General features: G+C 44.4%; 1 protein-coding gene across 1 annotated transcript in view; it reads right to left on the bottom strand.

Annotated features, from left to right (window-relative positions):
- Window positions 1–1342: 1342 nt before the first annotated feature.
- RDX (radixin) overlaps window positions 1343–18677 on the bottom strand; it is a 90450-nt gene continuing 73115 nt past the window's right edge. Inside the window, exons 14-15 of the mRNA XM_080815176.1 lie at window positions 4704–4801; window positions 1343–1946 (exon numbers count right to left, since the gene is read on the bottom strand). Coding sequence (XP_080671302.1) covers window positions 4735–4801 — 67 coding nt within the window. The 3' untranslated portion in view covers window positions 1343–1946; window positions 4704–4734. The remainder of the gene's footprint in view (window positions 1947–4703; window positions 4802–18677) is intronic.

Below are 18677 nucleotides of genomic sequence, written 5' to 3'. Positions count from 1 at the left end.
GACCTTCCCCTGGAGCACTGAAGGGATGTCCCCCCGCTTTCCGTTGGCCCAAGGAGGAGAGACTCGAAGAAGGGCGCTCAGAAATCACTCAGGGCAAACACTGCACTTTGCAGCAGACGAATGGGGTGCAGAAGGCTGGAGAGACACAGCCAGGCCCCGACACCCCATCAGAGGTCCTGCCGGCTGTGCCCAGGTGTGAGACCAGAGGCGGGCGCTCCCCCAGCCTCCAGGGCTCCCGGGACAAGCCTGTGCAGTGTGGGCTACACCGCAGGCTCTGGGACAGGGCTTATCTGTTAACACCCTATCACCAGAAGCAACTGATCATTTGTCATGTATCTTTTTAAACACCCTTCTTCCCCCACCCCCAGGTCCTGGCCAGACTCCATGTGTAGGAAGGTCTGTGCGGCCTTCTCTCGCGGGAATTCACGGTGGGAGGCGCAGCCCACACTGTGCCTTCTCTATCCCTGGTCTCCAGGCCGCAGGTGCTGAGGGGTCCGTTACAAGGTGAAGACCAGGCCCGGCTAGTTATCTGATGAGCCATTCCCCGTCCCGACCGCGTGATTTCCTCGGGCGCTCAGTCCATGTGGCTTTAATCCAGAAAAAGCTGTTTTTCAAATGCTGACCTAGGACCAGCCCCTTCGGCCCCACCGCAGGCCAGGCGCTGCAGGGTTTCACCTTTTACCTGCGCTTCCGTTCATCACCGAAGAAGAGCCGGAGAAACAGCAATTTGATGAGAAACCACAGCAATGTGCGTGATTCTCTTTCAAGTTCTAAAAATGCCTGAGAACCAAAGATTTCAAATGAATCATGAGACCCGCTTGGGAACAAATTCTCCTCGATATGACAAACAGCACTACCCCTGCCAAATAAAGAGGTTATTTGCTCACGTGTCCCCTTTAGGAGGACTGTTTCTGAAACAATTTAGTACCCTTGAAAAACATCGGGAACAGAGGCAAAATTCAGTATCATAGAGCGTATTTTGTGTGTGTGTTTTCTGAAAAGCTTTAAGAGGTAACTGTGCACCCGCAGGTGTCTGTCCTATCATTGTAGCCCCAGACTTTCTTGGAGGGATTGTTGACATAGCTCAGAAGGCAGACGGTCACCTGATCCTCTCAGCCTCAGGCCTTGGACCTTCGAGGTACCCCAGAGCACCAGGAATGGTGCCCCTTAGTGAATTAATAACACAGCTTCCCATCCCAGCTCTGCCACCAGGACCCTCAAGCCTCTTTCTCCAAACACGGGGCGGCTCCACACCTGACGCTTGCTGAGATCAGCGAGGCTGAGAACCAGATCCGGGGCCTTCTGTGGGGAAGCGGAGCCAAGTGGAAAGGAATGCCCCAGGCTGGTGTTAGAACGTATTTATTGCTACATGTATATACAATTATACAAACAGCCCAGACAGGAAAGGGGTTGCTGCATGGAGTTTTCTGGATCCCACAGATGAGCACAAGTACACAGAGCTGTATGCCACAAAGTTGGCTCTCAGTTCAAAGCCAAAAATAAGTCACATACATTTTTTGAAAAAGTGGAAAATTCTTGGAAATTCTCTCCCTACATCCCTCCTTACAAGCTAGTCATGCAGAAAGAAAGTGGGTTCTCAGAAGCTAATGCCTTCAGGCATCTCTTTAAGGGGTGGTGCCTTGAAGACGGGGGGCAGGGGCTGCGGGCTTGGGGCTGCAGAGAGCAGGGCCAAAAGCCCCAAGTCCTGGCCCCCCGTTCTGAGGTCTGTCCCTAGGAAAGGCAATCAAGAAGGGTTTGGACAGAGACAGAATAGCCAAAAAGGGAAAACCAACGGTAAACTGAGACATGAAGAGAGCCACCGGCCAGAGCCCGGGTGGCAGGAAGGCTTGTCCAGCTGGTTCCTGCTGAGGCTGTGGATTCGGGACAGCAGGCCGGCCTCGGTGTGTCCTTATCCTACGGCTCGCTGTGTGTCAGACGCCAGGGACCTGTGTGCAGACAGACAGCCAACAGGAAGGTTAGGCAGGAAAGAAGACAACACTTTAATAGGACCACACTAGGGCTGAAAAGGGCACGGCCCCAGACGTCCCCCCGCGTGTCGTGGCTAACACTTGGCCATCGCGGAGCGCGCTGCTGAATCGGGCAGCGGGGACTGAGCGCTCGGGGGTGTGGGGAAATACAGGCTGCACCAAAACACAGGGGCTTCTGCGGAGCCTCCACTCAGCCCCGCTACCGTCCGGATCCCAGAGGGGATCGAACAGGGGATCTAGCGATGCTCAGACCCAGGACTGTGAGGTGGATCTGAGACGGTGGTAGAAACCCACCCCCTTTCCTGTCACGGTTCCATAAACCGCTGCACCGGGAATCACAAGAGAGCCAGCCGAGCGGCCCGTGGGGCAGGCGCGCCCAAGCCACGAGCTCCCCTCATCTCTAGCAGCTCTGCCTTCCCTCCTCAGGCCCCTTCCCGCTCAGGATCCAGCCGGGGAGGGAGGGTCTTCAGATCAGGTCTACCACAGCCTCTGAGGCTCAAATCGCCTGGCACATCAGGGAAAGGACAAGGCCTGAAGGATGAGAGCAAGAAATCTGGGAGTCACGGAACACACCAGACGACCAGAGGCCTTTGGGAATGGTGGGCAATGTGATCCCTGGAACCCGAGGCCGTAGGGCCTCTATCCCTGAAGAACCCCGTCGGCTCTCACTCGTCCATGGCTATAGATGTGCCTCTAACTCCTCATCACCATAATCCCACAGGCTGACTTCTGCTGGAGAAGCCCTAAGGACGGCGGGAGAAGGGCCGGAAACCACTCGCAAGTCCCTGCCCTCCCTGTTGGGTCAACAGCATTGTAATCAGCCAGAGAGGGGCCCCAGAGTTCTTCCAAGGCCGCCAGCTTGGTGGTGACATTTCTAGCTGAGGGATGTGGCGCTTGCCAGCTCCTTTGATCCTTTAATAAATTCATCTCTGGATGATTCAAAAATCTCTGTCATTTGATCTTGACTTTTCTGGTGAGTCATGCAGAAACTTTCTTTTCCTACTTCTGATGACAAGAGCACACAGTTAAACTCACTCAAAGGATTCACTCTAAAAAGCAAAAACATTAACAGGTGACAACCCAAGAGAAAGCACTGCAAAACACCAGGTAAATTTTAATTGGGGGGTTTTCACCCATCAGCTAACAAAATGGAAAACAATGACATAAATTCCTGTGTTGGAAGCAACGGCTTAAAGCCAAGTAACTGGGAAGAGTGCTGTTTGTGGCTATGAACGGAATGTTAAGAACATGTTTGAAGTATGGATTTTAGCTCGGATCCCAGCAGTAGGATGAACGGGACTCTCCCATTTTATAACGTCTATACTGCTTTCACAACGATGACAGACATGTCACACGTCCTTCACATGGCCTTTGACGCAGTGGCAATGTATTGGTGATGTCACGGAATGTCAGAGATGCCCGCAGAACCTTAAACTCATTGCAAAGCAAGCTAACATTCGAGGCCAGGGGCGCCTGGGTGGCTCAGTTGTTGAGCCTCTGCCTTCGGCTCAGATCAAGATCCTGGGGTCCTGGGACTGAGCCCTGCATCAGGCTCCCTGCTCAGTGAGGAGCCTGCCTCTCCCTCTCCCTCTGCTTGTGTTCCCTCTCTCACTGTCTCTCTGTCAAATAGATAGATAAAATCTTTAAAAAATAAAAATAAAATAAAATTCAAGGCCAAAGAAGCAAATCACTTCTAAAAATTCCCACCCAGAGCTGAACATATACAATCATTTTTTAAAGTCACATTTTAAAAAAAAAGTCTAAAAGATAGTATCGTTATTACAGACATTTTTTCACATCTTAAAGTATTACCTCAAACACATTCTCACCCAGCTAGAAGTAGGTTTATAGAACTTGGAGCAGATTAATCAGCAATTTGGGAGAACTCAAATATATCATTCAAGATCTACAAGGTAAACATCATCGCTGTGGTTTTACTTAGAAATGGGATGGGTCAGAACAGTCTCTGCCAAAGAAATTAAAAATTTCAAAGTAACCTGCTTCAGGGTAATCATGTTGATCCATGATTGTTGGTCCATGATGTTAAAGTATTTCCAAACTGAGATCAATGCAGAACACCAACCTGGCTAATGAACCAATTCTAGATTTCCTCTAATTAATATATATATATATATATATATATATATATATGTGTGTGTGTGTGTATATATATAAAATATGTACACACACATACACATACACACATATATATATACATATGTATGTATGTGTGTGTGTGTATGTGTATATATATATATATATATCCCTTCATTTTTAAATATATCTGAATTTTTTTAAGATAAGACAAAGTCTTCCAGCACCACGTGGTGTCATATGTGGGGACTTGCACTGTAATACTCCATGTCACCAAAGAGAACAGTCTACAGTAGCACATCCCATCGGTTCACATAGTTTACAGGTAAAATCTCATTTCATCTGACGTCAAAATTATTACACGGGAGGAAGATGTTCCTGATTGGCCAAAAGCCCAAGAGAGTTAAACAACCGAGAAAGCGGGAGGGCTGGAACTAGGACCTATAATGGTAGGGGCTGCTATGGGGGGGCTCCTTTGGGAATTCACTCCAGGAGATTAAAGGCTTTGGGCTGTGGATGCACAGGTTTCGGTTTTATTGGGTCCTGGCAGCATCCTGGCAGGGGAGAGGCATGGCAGGTGTAAGGAAAGGTGGGCTGGCCCCGGCGGCCAGTTGTACTTACCTAGCGAGGGAGGGAGCCTTCTTCCTAACTGTTACATTTGCTTTATACTGCTTTGGCAAGAACGCATCTGGAACAATGCATACAGTTTGGGTCCCCACCTTTCAAAAGAGACATCAAGGGGTTAGGAAGCACTCAGCAAAAGAACACAGAAGGAAGTCAGACAGCACAGAATGACAGGAGCACCCTCATCACCCTGGATCCGGGAGGGCCAGTGGGACAGCCAACAGGCCAAAGCGATCTTCTCAGATTTTAACTTTTTTTTTTTTTTTTCCTAATCCAGTCATGAATCTGCACTATGACAATGTGGAAATGAGAATAACTTGACGTCTCCCTTTCAGATGGATGCTAGATGTCTAATAGTTGTTGCAACCCCACGCAAACGAGTCGGTTTCACACGAATACTGATGGATCTCAAAGTCATACACACCCAAGTTTTGTTAAGTATTAGAATAACACTGAAGGCTCTCTCCCGATTCATCTAGGTACTCTCAAAATGTCCTTTGGGCACCAACTATTTATAGGCCCAAAACACTTGGTGGTACTTCCTTTGAAATCAATAGTTGCTTTTTTTTTTTTTTTTAAAGATTTATTTATTTGAGAGAAAGAGAGCAGGGAGGAGGGGGAGAGGGTAAGTCCCTAGTGGATTCCATGCTAAGCACAGAGCCCGGGCTGGACTCAATCTCATGACGCTGAGATCACGACCTGAGCCGAAATCAAGAGTCAGTCGCTTAAGTAGTGAGCCCTCCAGGGGCCCTGTTCCTGTCTTTGATTAAGCAAATTCTCAACAGGCTACACCGGCCTGCTCAAAGCCTGGGATGGGTTAAGACCAATGAACGGTAAAAACCACCTCCGCCCTAGCCACAGGGCCCTCCAGTGGTTAAAGAGGTCAGTGTCAGCCCCACTGTCTCAGGTGTCTCTCACCTGCCATGCTCAGGGGTAGCCCTCGGAGACACCAAAAATGAGATCACAATGAACTCTACAAAGAACCCAGCCAAGCTTATCCACGCGTGAGGTCCCTGACTGGGGAGAATGCCGAGGACAGTAGTTTCTAGGCTGTGGTTTAAGCAGCTGGAAATGCAGGTAGTGGCTGTCTCTGCCTTACTGATCAGTTATGTGCCCACAGGGCATCTGTGGGGGCCTGTTTCCCGGGGAGATCAACCGTAGTGCAGTTTCCGGGCAGTTCAACCCATGAAAAACTGAGGCTTTGCAGTAAAATACAGTAGAAACCCCAAATTTGTTGGGCGCCTGGGTGGCTCAGTGGGTTAAAGCCTCTGCCTTTGGCTCAGGTCGTGATCCCAGGGTCCTGGGATCGAGCCCCGCATCGGGCTCTCTGCTCAGCAGGGAGCCTGCTTCCTCCGCTCTCTCTCTCTGCCTGCCTCTCTGCCTACTTGTGATCTCTGTCTGTCAAATAAAATAAAATCTTAAAAAAAAAAAACCCAAATTTGTCAAAGCTGGCAGTAAAGGAACAGAGAAACAATGAAACTTACTAATGGTTTTAAAAATTTTTTAAATTTTTCTGTAATACTTGATGTTAAACTGGGCAAAATCATTTAAATGATTAAGTAGTACTTGAAATTTGAGAATGTTTTTAAAGGGGACCTTAAGTATTTTCAAGGACTTCGAGGGTTAGCAGAGCTAAAACATTATTGGATCAGATTTCATTAAAAAGTATGTGCTGCATTTTTTCCCCCTTAGTCACCAGCATCACTTTTACCACGAGTAACCGTAAGAGAGGTAGATTTACACTCATAAAAGAAGAAAACTAAGGAAGGAAAAAATGATTTGCAGGAGTATATTGAGGAAGTATGGAAGAACAAGTGGAAAGGATGATGGGGGAGCAAATGGGAGAAATATAAAGGACAAGGAAGAAAACAATTAAATGACGGGTGTTAACAGAAGAAACTATATCCAAGTATTTCCCTGAAAGATACAGGAAGATAATCAAAGCCAGAAATTTCAAAGAATGCCACCAGGTGGCACCATGAGCTTAAAAAGAACTTGGTAGACGACCTCAACCCTTGAAGGGGAAGGGTGGGGGGGGTCAATACCTATGGAGGGGCGGGATTTTAAAAAAGACACTCTAGCAAAATAGGCATATGTATATATATAAAAGGAAGTTTCATTAACCCGATAAAAAGCATGAGCTAAAACTCTAGAGCAAACACGTAGAAGCAAATGTTAGAAATGTTAGCATTCCTCTTAAATCAGAAATGAGATGCCACTTATGTACAACATTGTACTGAAAATTTCAGTCAAGTCAGCTCAGTAAGACAAGACTAAGAAATCCACATTATAGGGATTGAGAAGACAGATTGAGAACTGACATTATTGGCAGGTGGCCATTTCTGTAGAAAGCCCCCAAAACTTCACAAATTATTAGAAACAATAAGAACTAAGCAAAGTTCCTGAATATAGGGAGAGCAAACAAAAATCCATTTTATTTCTGTACACCACCCACAGATAGTTTTAAAATGTAACTTTTAGAAGATGGTAAAAATGGAGGTGCTTAGTAATAAATCCAAAAGATATGTAGGATCTTAGGGCAATAATGTACGCTTTGCTGAAAGGCATTAAGGAAGATATCAATAAATGGAGAACTAGAACATGTTCCTAAGGATATTTAATACAGATGTTACTTCTCCCTGAATTAATCTAATTAATATCAATTATTAAACATTTCCAAACAAAAGGTTTTTTCCCCCATATAATTTAAAAATTTTTTAAATTTAAAATTTATTTATTTTAGGGAGAGAGAGAGTGCTCAGTGGGGAGTGGCAGAAGAAGAGGGAGGGTCTTAAGCAGACTCTGTGCTTAGCACTGAGACTAAGGCAGGGCTCTAACTCACGACCTGGGATCAGGACCTGAGCAGAAACCAAGAGTTGGACACTTAACCAACCTCACCACCCAGGTGCTCCCAATTTAAATGATTTCTAAAATTAATGTGGTACAAGGGGTGTCTGGCTGGCTTGGTAGAGCATGTGATTCTGGATCTCAGGGTTGTGAGTTCCAGCCCCATGTGGTGTGTAGAGATGACTTAAAATACAGTAAAATGTATGTAGTAGAACAAAGGCCCAATACTAGTCAGGAGTTTATTATTCAAACAAGGTAGAGAAAAAAAGAAAGCTTTACAGGATATTATGACTTGTTATAAAGCTAAGGCTATAATTAAGATAGAATGGTATCGACCCCTGGAACAGAACACAGACTGTATGTGTGTATCCTTGATGTAGGGAAGAAGTGGGGATGCGTCAGTGGGAGAGGGATGGACTGTCCAAGCATTAAGACAACTTGTCATCTAGCTAGAAAAAAAATGAATCCATACTTCACACCATACAAAAAGTTATTTCTAGCTGGACTAAAGACCCAAGTGTAAAAATAACCAAACATTTAGAGAAAATTTTAAAACTCAAAACTTTTAGAAAAAAATGCAGAATACCTTCATGACCTCAAGGAAAGGAAGAATTTCTTAAACAGGATACATACACACACAAAAAAAACCTGCCAGAAAATCATAAGAAAAAAGATTTGTAACTTAAGCTACCCTAAAATTTTAAATTTATTGATTAAAAAATCATAAAAAAGTGAAAAGATGAGTTACAACTTGGAAGGAGATAACTGTAAAACATTTGTCAAAAGATTAATAACCAAAAATATAAAGAAATTCTTTGAAGCAATTAGACCAAGACCAAGAAGGTAATAGAGAACAAGCATTTAAAAAAAAGGTCATTTCAAGGAAGAGGAGACATGAAAGGCCCATAAATATGAGAAAAAAAACCCTCTCAATTATATTAGTAATCAAGAACACACAAATTATAAACACATTATGATACCATTTTAAACCCATCATTTTTCAACCCAAAATTGGCATAAATTTAAAAACTATGAAGTATTCATGAAAGAAATTGAGAAGACACAAAGAAGTGGAAAAGCGTTCCATGCTCATGGATTGGAAGAACAAATATTGTGGAAATGTCTATGCTACCTAAAGCAATCTACACATTTAATGCAATCCCTATCAAAATACCATCCAATTTTTTTCAAAGAAATGCAACAAGTAATCCTAAAATTTATACAGAACCAGAAAAGACCCCGAATAGCCAGAGGAATGTTAAAAAAGAAAGCCAAAGTTGGTGGCATCACAATTCCACACTTCAAGCTCTATTACAAAACTGTCATCATCAAGACAGTATGGTACTGGCACAAAAACAGACACATAGATCAATGGAACAGAATAGAGAGCCCAGAAATGGCCCTCAACTCTATGGTCAACTCATCTTCAACAAAGCAGGAAAGAATGTCCAATGGAAAAAAGACAGTCTCTTCAACAAATGGTGCTGGGAAAATTGGACAGCCACATGCAGAAGAATGAAACTGGACCATTTACTTATACCACACACAAAAATGGACTCCAAATGGATGAAAGACCTCAGTGTGAGACAGGAATCCATCAAAATCCTTGAGGAGAACATAGGCAGCAACTTCTTTGACCTCAGCCGCACCAACTTCTTCCTAGACACATCGCCAAAGGCAAGGGAAGCAAGGGCAAAAATGAACTATTGGGACTTCATTAAGATCAAAAGTTTTTGCACAGCAAAGGAAACAGTCAACAAAACCAAAAGACAACAGACAGAATGGGAGAAGATATTCAGAAATGACATATCAGATAAAGGGCTAGTATCCAAAATCCAGAAAGAACTTAACCAACTCAACCCCCAAAGAACAAATAATCCAATCAAGAAATGGGCAGAGGACATGAACACACATTTCTGCAAAGACATCCAGACGGCCAACAGACACATGAAAAAGTGCTCCACATCACTCGGCATCAGGGAAATACAAATCAAAACCATAGACAGATACCACCTCACACTGGTCAGAGTCTAAACTTAACAAGTCAGGAAACGACAGATCAGTTGGTGAAGATGTGGAGAAAGGGGAACCTCCTACACTGTTGGTGGGGATGCAAGCTGGTGCAGCCACTCTGGAAAACAGTATGGAGGTTCCTCAAAAATTTGAAAATAGAGCCACCCTATGACCCAGCTATCACACTACTGGGTATTTACCCTAAAGATACAAATGTAGCGATTAGAAGGGGCACATGCACCTGAATGTTTATAGCAGCAATGTCCACAATAGCCAAACTATGGAAAGAACCTAGATGTCCATCAACAGATGAATGGATAAAGAAGATGTGGTGTATATATACAATGGAATACTATGCAGCCATCAAAAGAAATGAAATCTTGCCATTTGCAACCACGTGGGTGGAACTAGAAGGTATTATGCTTAGTGAAGTAGGTCAATCAGAGAAAGACAATTATCATAAGATCTCCCTGATATGAGGAATTTGAGCGGCAGAGTGGGGCGTTTGGGGGGTAGGGAGGGAAAAAATGAAACAAGATGGGATCTGGAGAGAGACAAACCATTTAAGAGACTTTTAATCTCATAAAACAAACTGAGGGTTCCTGGGGGGTTGGTGTGGAGAGGGTGGTTGGGTTATGGACGTTGGGGAGCATATGTGCTATGGTGAGTGCTGTGAAGTGTGTAAGCTTGACAATTCACAGACCTGAATCCCTGGGGCAAATAATACATTGTATGTTAATAAAAATAATTTTAAAAAATTCTAGTACTATCACATGTAGTAAAGATGTGAATGTATCTTTACTTTAAAAAATAATTTGATGGCTACAGAGTCAAGATGAAAATGGGTGTACCCTGTAACTGAATAATTCCCCTGCCTAGGTTTCAGGCTCACATTCACTAGATATATGTACAAAAATATGGCTGTACTGTTTGAAAATAAAAAAATACTAGAAACAAGACAGATGTTCCTCATCAGGGGAATGGATAAATGGCAGTACATTCATAAAGTAAACACAATCACACAGTGCCAATGAGCCATGGCTATAGTCATCCAAACGGATGTTTGTCTGTGTGGTGAAACTACTTGAAGCTCGTATTCATGCAAACCTAGGCATCACATAAACCGGACATCATATCGCTTGTGGATACAAACAGTATAAAACTGGCAAGGCTGATGTGATAGAGAAGGGCTACAAACATCAAAGTTACTGGCAATGTACTATTTTTAAAACTGATATATGAGGGGTGCCTAGGTGGCTCAATCAGTTAAGCATTTGACTCTTGATTTCGGCTCAGGTCACGATCTCAGGGTGGTGAGATCAAGCCCTGCATCAGGCTCTGCACTGAGTGCAGAGTCTGTTTAAGATTCCCTCTCTCCTTCTCCTTCTGTCCCTCCCCCACCTAAAAAAACAAAACAAAACCCGACACATGAGTATCTATTTTATATATACACAGACCCTTGAATAATAGGGGTTTGAACTGTGCAGGTCTACTTACAAGAGGAGTTTTTTTTATAGTCTAGTATTGTAAATATATTTTCCTTCCTTATGACGTTTCTTCTTTCTATCTGATTTTACTGTAAGAACACAGTATATAATATACATAACATATAAAATATGTGTTAAATGATGGTTTTTGGTAAGGCTTCCACTCAACAGTAGACTCTTAGTAGTTAAGTTTGGGGGAGGCAGAATTTACACATGGATTTTCAGCTGAGCAGTGGGTGGGCACCCTGAGCCCCCATGGTCAACTGTATAATATTATAATAGAAACATGTGTTAATACTTTAATAATATATATGAGAATATACACACGCACACACACATATATACGTATGTGTGTGTGTGTGTGTGTGTATTTCTCCTAGGCATATTTCTTTCCCTAACACTGGGATAAAACATTCTCTAGTTTTTAAGTGTTCGAAAAAGAGATTAATGAAGGAAAAATACTACAACAGATAGGGAAGTTATAGATTTGGTACCAATTATATATATATTAAAGATTTTATTTATTTATTTGACAGAGAGAGAGAGAGAGAGCACAAGCAGGGGGAGCAGCAGAGGGAGAGGGAGAAGCAGGCTCCCCGCTAAGGAGGGAGCCTGATGCGGGACTTGATCCCAGGACCCTGGGATCATGAGTTTAGCTGAAGGCAGATGCTTAACTGACTGAGCCACCCAGGCACCTCATCAATCATCTTTGTTAAACCATTAGAGTTTTGAAGGTCTCACAGAAACCATCTAGGTAGAAAAGTCAATAGTTACTCTAAGGACACTGAGTAAAAGCAACCACGTTATTCCCAGTGTTGGACATTCTCAGCCCCTAAGTCAGTGCTTCTCACGAATGGTCCCAGCACAGCAGCATCAGCCTCATCTGCTAAAAATGCAAGTTCTTGGGCCCCATGTGGACTCACTGACTCATAAACTTGGGTGGGGGGGAGCTTGCAATCAGCATTTTAAACAAACTCTCCAGGTGAGATGTACGCTAGCGAGAGCCACTGCTGAAAGTTTTTCAAATGTGTAAAAAACAAAAACAATAAAACCCTTTTCATTCTAGCAAAGTAAGACCCCTCTGTGATCAAACAAAATTCTAGACAGCCAGGAAAACCATACCACGGGCCTTTGGAAACCATGACTGATTTTCAAATCCTTTCATTTCAGGGGTCATCAAACCATGGCTCATGGACCAAAATCAGCCCTCACCCCACCCCCATTTTGGAAGAAACCATGATTTTAACACACATTTTTTAAATCCAAAAGAATATTTCACAATACATAAAAATTAAATGAAATTCAGATTACAGTGTCCATACATAAAGTTCTTTCTTAAAAAGATTTTTATTTATTTGAGGGAGAGAGGGAGAGAGAGTGCATACACGCAGGGGGAGGGAGAGGGACAGGCAGACTCCACGCTGAGCACGGAGCACTGTAGGAGCTCAATCTCAGGACCCTGCAGTCATGACCTCAAGGAAATCAACAGTTTTAAGCTCAACAGACTAAACCACCCAGGCACACCATACATAAAGTTTTGTTTTTTTTTTTTTTTTTTTTTTTTACAAAAGCAGCCTTGCTTATTCATTTACACATGCCTATATATAGCATCTTTTCACAATAGCAGAGATGTGTCACTGATAGAAACTATTTGGCTGGGTGGCTCATATGGCTAAGTGTCTGCCTTCGGCTCAGGTCATGATCTCAGGGCCCTGGGATCAAGTCCCTCATGGGGCTCCTTGCTCAGTGGGGAGTCTGCTTCTCCCTTCCCCTCTGCCTGCCCCTCTCCCTCCTTGTGTTCTTTCTCTCTCTCTCTCCCCCCCCCCGACAAATGAATAAAATCTAAAAAAATAAATAAATAAATAAATAAATAAATAAATAAATAAATAAGAAAATAACAGAACTATTTGGTGTACAAATTCAAGACTGTTTAGTATCTGGACCTGTACAGGCAGAGTTTGCCAACTTCTACTTTTATTTGATAACTAGAATCTACCAATCTGAAAACAAAATATAGGCGATCACAGTGATTTCTTTTAAAAATACAATTTTCATTTTTAATTCTGCAGGCAAAAATCTAGCAGCTCAAAGAATCATAAGGATATTTAAATCAGATCCACTTTTATCTACGAAGTACATCAAATAACCCACATTGAGCATCTGGAAATTGTTACTAATGATGCTACTTCCTCTCTTCAAACATTCTAATAAGTGACAAAGAAGCGACTGGTAAATTTTAATGAAACACTCTCTCACGCCCCGTTCTGAAAGCTAATTTAGCAACCCCCTCCGGCAGACCTTCACTCAGGTGGTGAACTTCGCCTGTAAGCCTGTCTTGAATGCTGCTCACGGTTTGCATTTCTCGGGCTTTCCACCGCAGCAGCCTTCCCCTCTTCCTCGGACAACTCTCCCGGCAAGAGCCTTCTTCCCTCTGATCCTCAACCTCTTGAATTTCTTCCAGGCTGAGTTCAGCTCTCATCACTCAGGACCTGCTCACTGGGATCCTGAAACTTTTATTCAATGCCCACCGCGTGGCTGCAGCCTATTCTATCCATGTTCATCTTCGCTTCTCTGATTCACTTGTCATTGAATGTCTGAGGTCTCTTGAGTACAGACAGATCCTTCTTTTGATTTCCAAGGCTTTAACACTCAGTACAAAGAAAAGGATGCTTTCTACCCCGCAAGAGTAAAACATGTGGTTCAACTTTAAGTGATATCACCTTATCTTGAAAATGGGAGCACCAAACTCTAGGCAGGTTGGTGTTAGTAGCCCATACGGAACAGATGAATAAATAAATCTGGTCTTCAACTTTGTGGGGTTTGATCTTTAGGTCACTGTTACTCTGTATTCAACTTCATATTTTTTTTAAGATTTTTTTTAAATTTATTTGACATACAGAGATCACAAGCAAGCAGAGAGGCAGGCAGAGAGAGGAGGAGGGGAAGCAGGCTCCCCGCTGAGCAGAGCCCGATGTGGGGATCGATCCCAGGACTCTGAAATTATGACTGAGCCGAAGGCAGAGGCTTAACCCACTGAGCCACCCAGGCACCCCTCAACTTCATATTTAAAGCACTCTTCTTTGGCTTTTAAGTTAACGGATACATCCTCTTTGAGCCATGCAGACAAGAATATCCACCAAGGAGCAGTGCCACATAAACCTCCCTCTCTCGGTGTTTTGTAGTTACAAGGATCAGGACCTCCAAAGAAAACCAAACACACATGCAGACCATAGCACTACGGTTGCATTTAGGCAGCTGACTCAACTGTGCGATGGAGTCACGCACCTACCTTCAAGGACACCTGGGACATTTAGGTCATCTTTGTGTGCATGAGGGAAAGTCTCCTTTCCTCCAGGCAGATGCGACCCTGTGTGGCCCCAGGGTACGTGCTGGTGAGTTGTGTGCACCCTGAATTTACACTTCTGTCCTTGCACTTGTGCCCTGGCTCCTCTCCAGCTTCATCTCACACAACACTCTCCTCTGGGCTCACTGAGCTCTGGACATAGACTGCCCTCCAACAAGTCCAGCCCTTTCTTGCCTCTTGTCTTCACACAGGCTGTTCTATCTGGAATGCTTTAAAACAAAGATTGGAAATTGGTGTCCAGTGGGCCACTTTTGGCAAAGAGATACACTGTTTGGTTTACAAAACATTTTCTAGGGGCACTTGGGTGGCTCAGTGGGTTAAGTGTCTGCCTTTGCTCAGGTCATGATCCCAGGGTCCTGGGATCGAGCCCCACATTGGGCTCCCTGCTCAGCAAGGAGTCTGCTTCTCCCTCTGCTCCCAACTAGTCCTTGCTCTTGCTCTCTCAAATAAAATAAAATCTTTAAAAAATTTTTTTTCTGAAAATTTTTATATAGCTGACTGTAACATTTAGGAAATTTCACATAAAAATTATATTTCAACTTAAATATGTCAAGCATTATTCTTTGAATGTTCTTTTTTAAAAAGCTGTTTTCTGGCTTACCTTGAAAAACCAGAAGGTACAGCAACAGTGGGCCTCCTGCATCTGAGACGCGGCAGGGCTCCTTGGAGCAGATTTCTGGTGACGCAACCCCACGAGGCCCAGGGCACTGCTCTGATCCCTCCCACGTTGGCATTCGCCACCCCGATGTAAATAAAAGGAAGGGAGAAGCTGGCCTTCTCTTCTTTCAGGGGGCAACTTATACGCCCCCTTCTACCGAGGCTCTTTCTGACTTTCCTAACCCCAGTTATCCTCATATTTTCCCCAACTCAGTTGCTTGGTTTTTTTTCATGGTGTTGATACAAATTTGCTGCTTTTATAGATCAAAGATGGTTGGATACTGGCAATTTCACAATTCAGTCTAATTCACAAACTTTTAATTACTCAGCCTGTTTCCTGTATTTCTATAGGAAGTAAGTCTGTTAGGATAAGGATCTGGTCTTACTGACTCTTATATTCTCAGTGACCAGTATGCACACCGTGCCTCGTGGGTACTAGGTACTAAAATACCTGGGGGAATAAATGCAAGGACTCCTCCCACCAAAAGTTCCTTAGAGCTGCCAAGGAACTGGAGCTCCAGAACATACACAAAATCCTGAGGTCTCTAGAATTAGCCCAAGTTCAAAGTGGACTTTTCTAACCCACACCCCAGGGCAGTCCTACCACTACTCAGCAGTGGGTTCTACTGGGTTCTAGAGCTGGCTTTAGTCCCAGACTTCAGCCTCTGCCCACCGCTAATGCCTCTAGCTCTAGCATTAGAAGTGATTTGGAAGGAGGGACTTTCCTGTGCAGAAAAAACCCCTGTGCAGAGAGCATTGAGACCACCACCCGACATCCACGGAGACGTTCCTTCAGCCTTAAAAGGAAGCGGGAGGGGGTTGGGGAATGGTGCTTGTTCCTGAGGTAACTGATGACGATCTCCACAGCCTCCACAGGCTTGCAGATGTCCCCAGCAGGCTGGCTGCTGCCCAGATGTTTGTACGCATTCTGTTTGTCTTGTCTTGTCTCTTTGTCACACTGTTTAACTCTTCTGTTTCCTTCTCTAGACTATGAATTTTTGAAAGTATCTGTGAATCCGCAAGCTTCTTCAAGTATTTAACAAACGTTTAATGTAGGTTCCATCATTCAAGTGCCACACGGAGCATCCCCAGAAGGTAGACATGGAGACAGACGTTCATTTGCCAGACATCATCTCATGGACTTGAGCAGGGGTGTGGGGTGGGGTCCTCATCGGTGTCAGCGTCAGATGTCTGGAGGTGACAGAGGACACTGCCAGAAAGAGCATTTTCCTGCATATGCAGAAGTTTGTAGGAATAAGTTCCAGAAGACACTGTACCGGTAAGTGAAAGAAGAAAACAATTCTAATTGCAGGGCAAGCGCTCTTTTCAATTACTTTCCTGTTGCCAAAACCAGCGTCCACTTGAAACCCTGCAACAGATGTTTTTTCCTAGGACGCCAGCAGCCACACAGGCCACCCGCATCCCTGTCGTGGAGGGGCTGTGCGGCGCTCTCCTGGGGGCCATCCCGCCTCTCCTCCTGCTTCGGCAGTGCTCGAATGCCTTACTCTCATCAAGGTTCTGTACGAAACGCGGTCCCTCTCCTTACACTCTACCCTTGGCAGATTTCATCGGACAGTCCATCCGCATTCCAAACTGCGGCTGTCCAAAAAGAAACGTTGGGGCACACACGTGACTGCTTCCCCTCATGATTTTTTCTAGGTTGCCCGACACCACTTTCCGAATCTCCAGCTTCGTGCTTCTCGACTATAAACGGACAATTCCACCACAATCACTCTTATTGTGCCTTTGTGTATTTGGGTAGGGAGTTGGGTAGGGAGTTCCTTCTGTCCGGAGAGTCTTCCCGTCTTTGTTCCCCTGATTAGGAATAACCCGATTCTTAACGACTTGGCTCAGGGATCATCTCTTGCCCAGAGCCCTTGGGTAGGATGAGGGCCTTTCCTCCGGAGCTCCCACACTGCGCCCTGGTCACTCAGCAGCAACACAGAGCACCGGCCTGTGCCAGTCACGGCTCTGGGCCCGGAGGCCGGAGTGCTGCACCACGTGCCTGCCTTCAGAGAGCTCGTGTTCTGGGGGAGAAGGCTGGCAATGAATGCTGCAGACAGTTTAGTGATGTGCAAATGCTACACATTGAGCAGAAACCAGACTTCAAAATGTGAGTTCTGTAGGCTAGCGATACACGGCACCAGACCTCCCGGTCAGCCACACCATCCCGAAGGTCACCAACCCATACACTGACGACCGTTCTGTACCCAACTATTCTGTCTCTGCCTCGTGTAGCATTCAGCCAATTACATGAGTCAACACTGGACTATCACATAGGCTTTGTGTTACACGATTCTGCCCGACTGCGGGCTCCTGTAAGAGTTCTGAGCCTGTCTGAGGTCAGCCCAGGGAAGCTAGGATGTTGGGCAAGTTAGGTGTATTAAATGCATTTTCCACTTAGGGTATTTTCAACTTACAATAGGCTTATCAGATGTAACCCCATATAAGTTGAGCAAGATCCACATACAAACATAAACATATAGTACACTAGATGGTAAGTGCTATAGAGAAAGATAATGGAAAGATGTGTGTAGGAAATACTGGGAAAGGTGCAATTTTAAATAAAGTGGTAAGGGAAGGCCACAGTGAGGGGACATTTAAGCAAAATCCTGGAGATCACCTGGAAGTAAATTAAATAAGTATCAGTGGGGTGGGGGGGAAGGCATATCAAGCTGAGGTAATAAGAGCCCTGAGGTAGTTTAAAGATTAAGAAGGCAGCCAGTAGACTTCAATTTATGAGGAGAGGAAATCAATGAGGTCCAAAAGCAACAAGGGACCGGATCTTGGGCTCTGGACGCCACTGAGAAGATTACAGCTTTTACTCTGAGATGGAAAGCCCCAAGAATTTTGAGCAGAAGTGGTAGGATCTGACTTACCTTTTTAAGGCTGCTGTCTTAAAAAGAAACTGTAGACTAGCAAGATAGGAATCAAGAAAACCCATCAGAAGGCTCTAGCAACAACCCACGCAACCCTGAAGTAGGAATCGGGGGCCAGCTGGGGAGGATGCACGGAATGGTCATATTCTGGACAGATTATGCACTTTGAAGGTTGGGCCAACAGGTTTGTGGTTGGGTTGGATGCGGGTGTGAGAAGAAAAGGAGAGTAATAGATACGGTCAAGGTTTGGGCCTGATTCACTGAAAGAATGGACTTGCCCTCCACTAACTGGGAAAAGGATGGAGGCAAGAGCAAGCAGGAAGAGCCATGGACAATGGTGACCACCATGGACTTCGGGGCCTTCCCGAGAAATCAGCCTAGAATTCAGTGTGTGTCTCCGGGAAAAAGGGGGAGAAAGGGAGACCACAAGCCATGAAGGTCAAGGTTTCTTCCGATTAACATGAAATATCATTAGCACTTTTGAACATCTAGGATGCATGCCCCCACCCCCAATTATTTGTGGCCCAAGAAAATCATTTAAGAACTAGGTCAAAGTTTAAAGGCACAAGAGCAATACTTGATCTAAAAAGAAAGTTCTGAAATCAAAGTACATTTTCTTAACTTCAGAAAGACCACATTAGCACACTGAATTAAGAGAAGATGCACAAACATTGTAGCTTAGAAGTGTTTTTGAACAGGTTCAAAAAATCACTAAGTTGACCTA

This window comes from Martes martes, assembly GCF_963455335.1.
Source record: "Martes martes genome assembly, chromosome: 10".
NCBI classification, from domain to species: domain Eukaryota; kingdom Metazoa; phylum Chordata; class Mammalia; order Carnivora; family Mustelidae; genus Martes; species Martes martes.
This window is presented reverse-complemented; position numbering and strand designations above follow the sequence as displayed.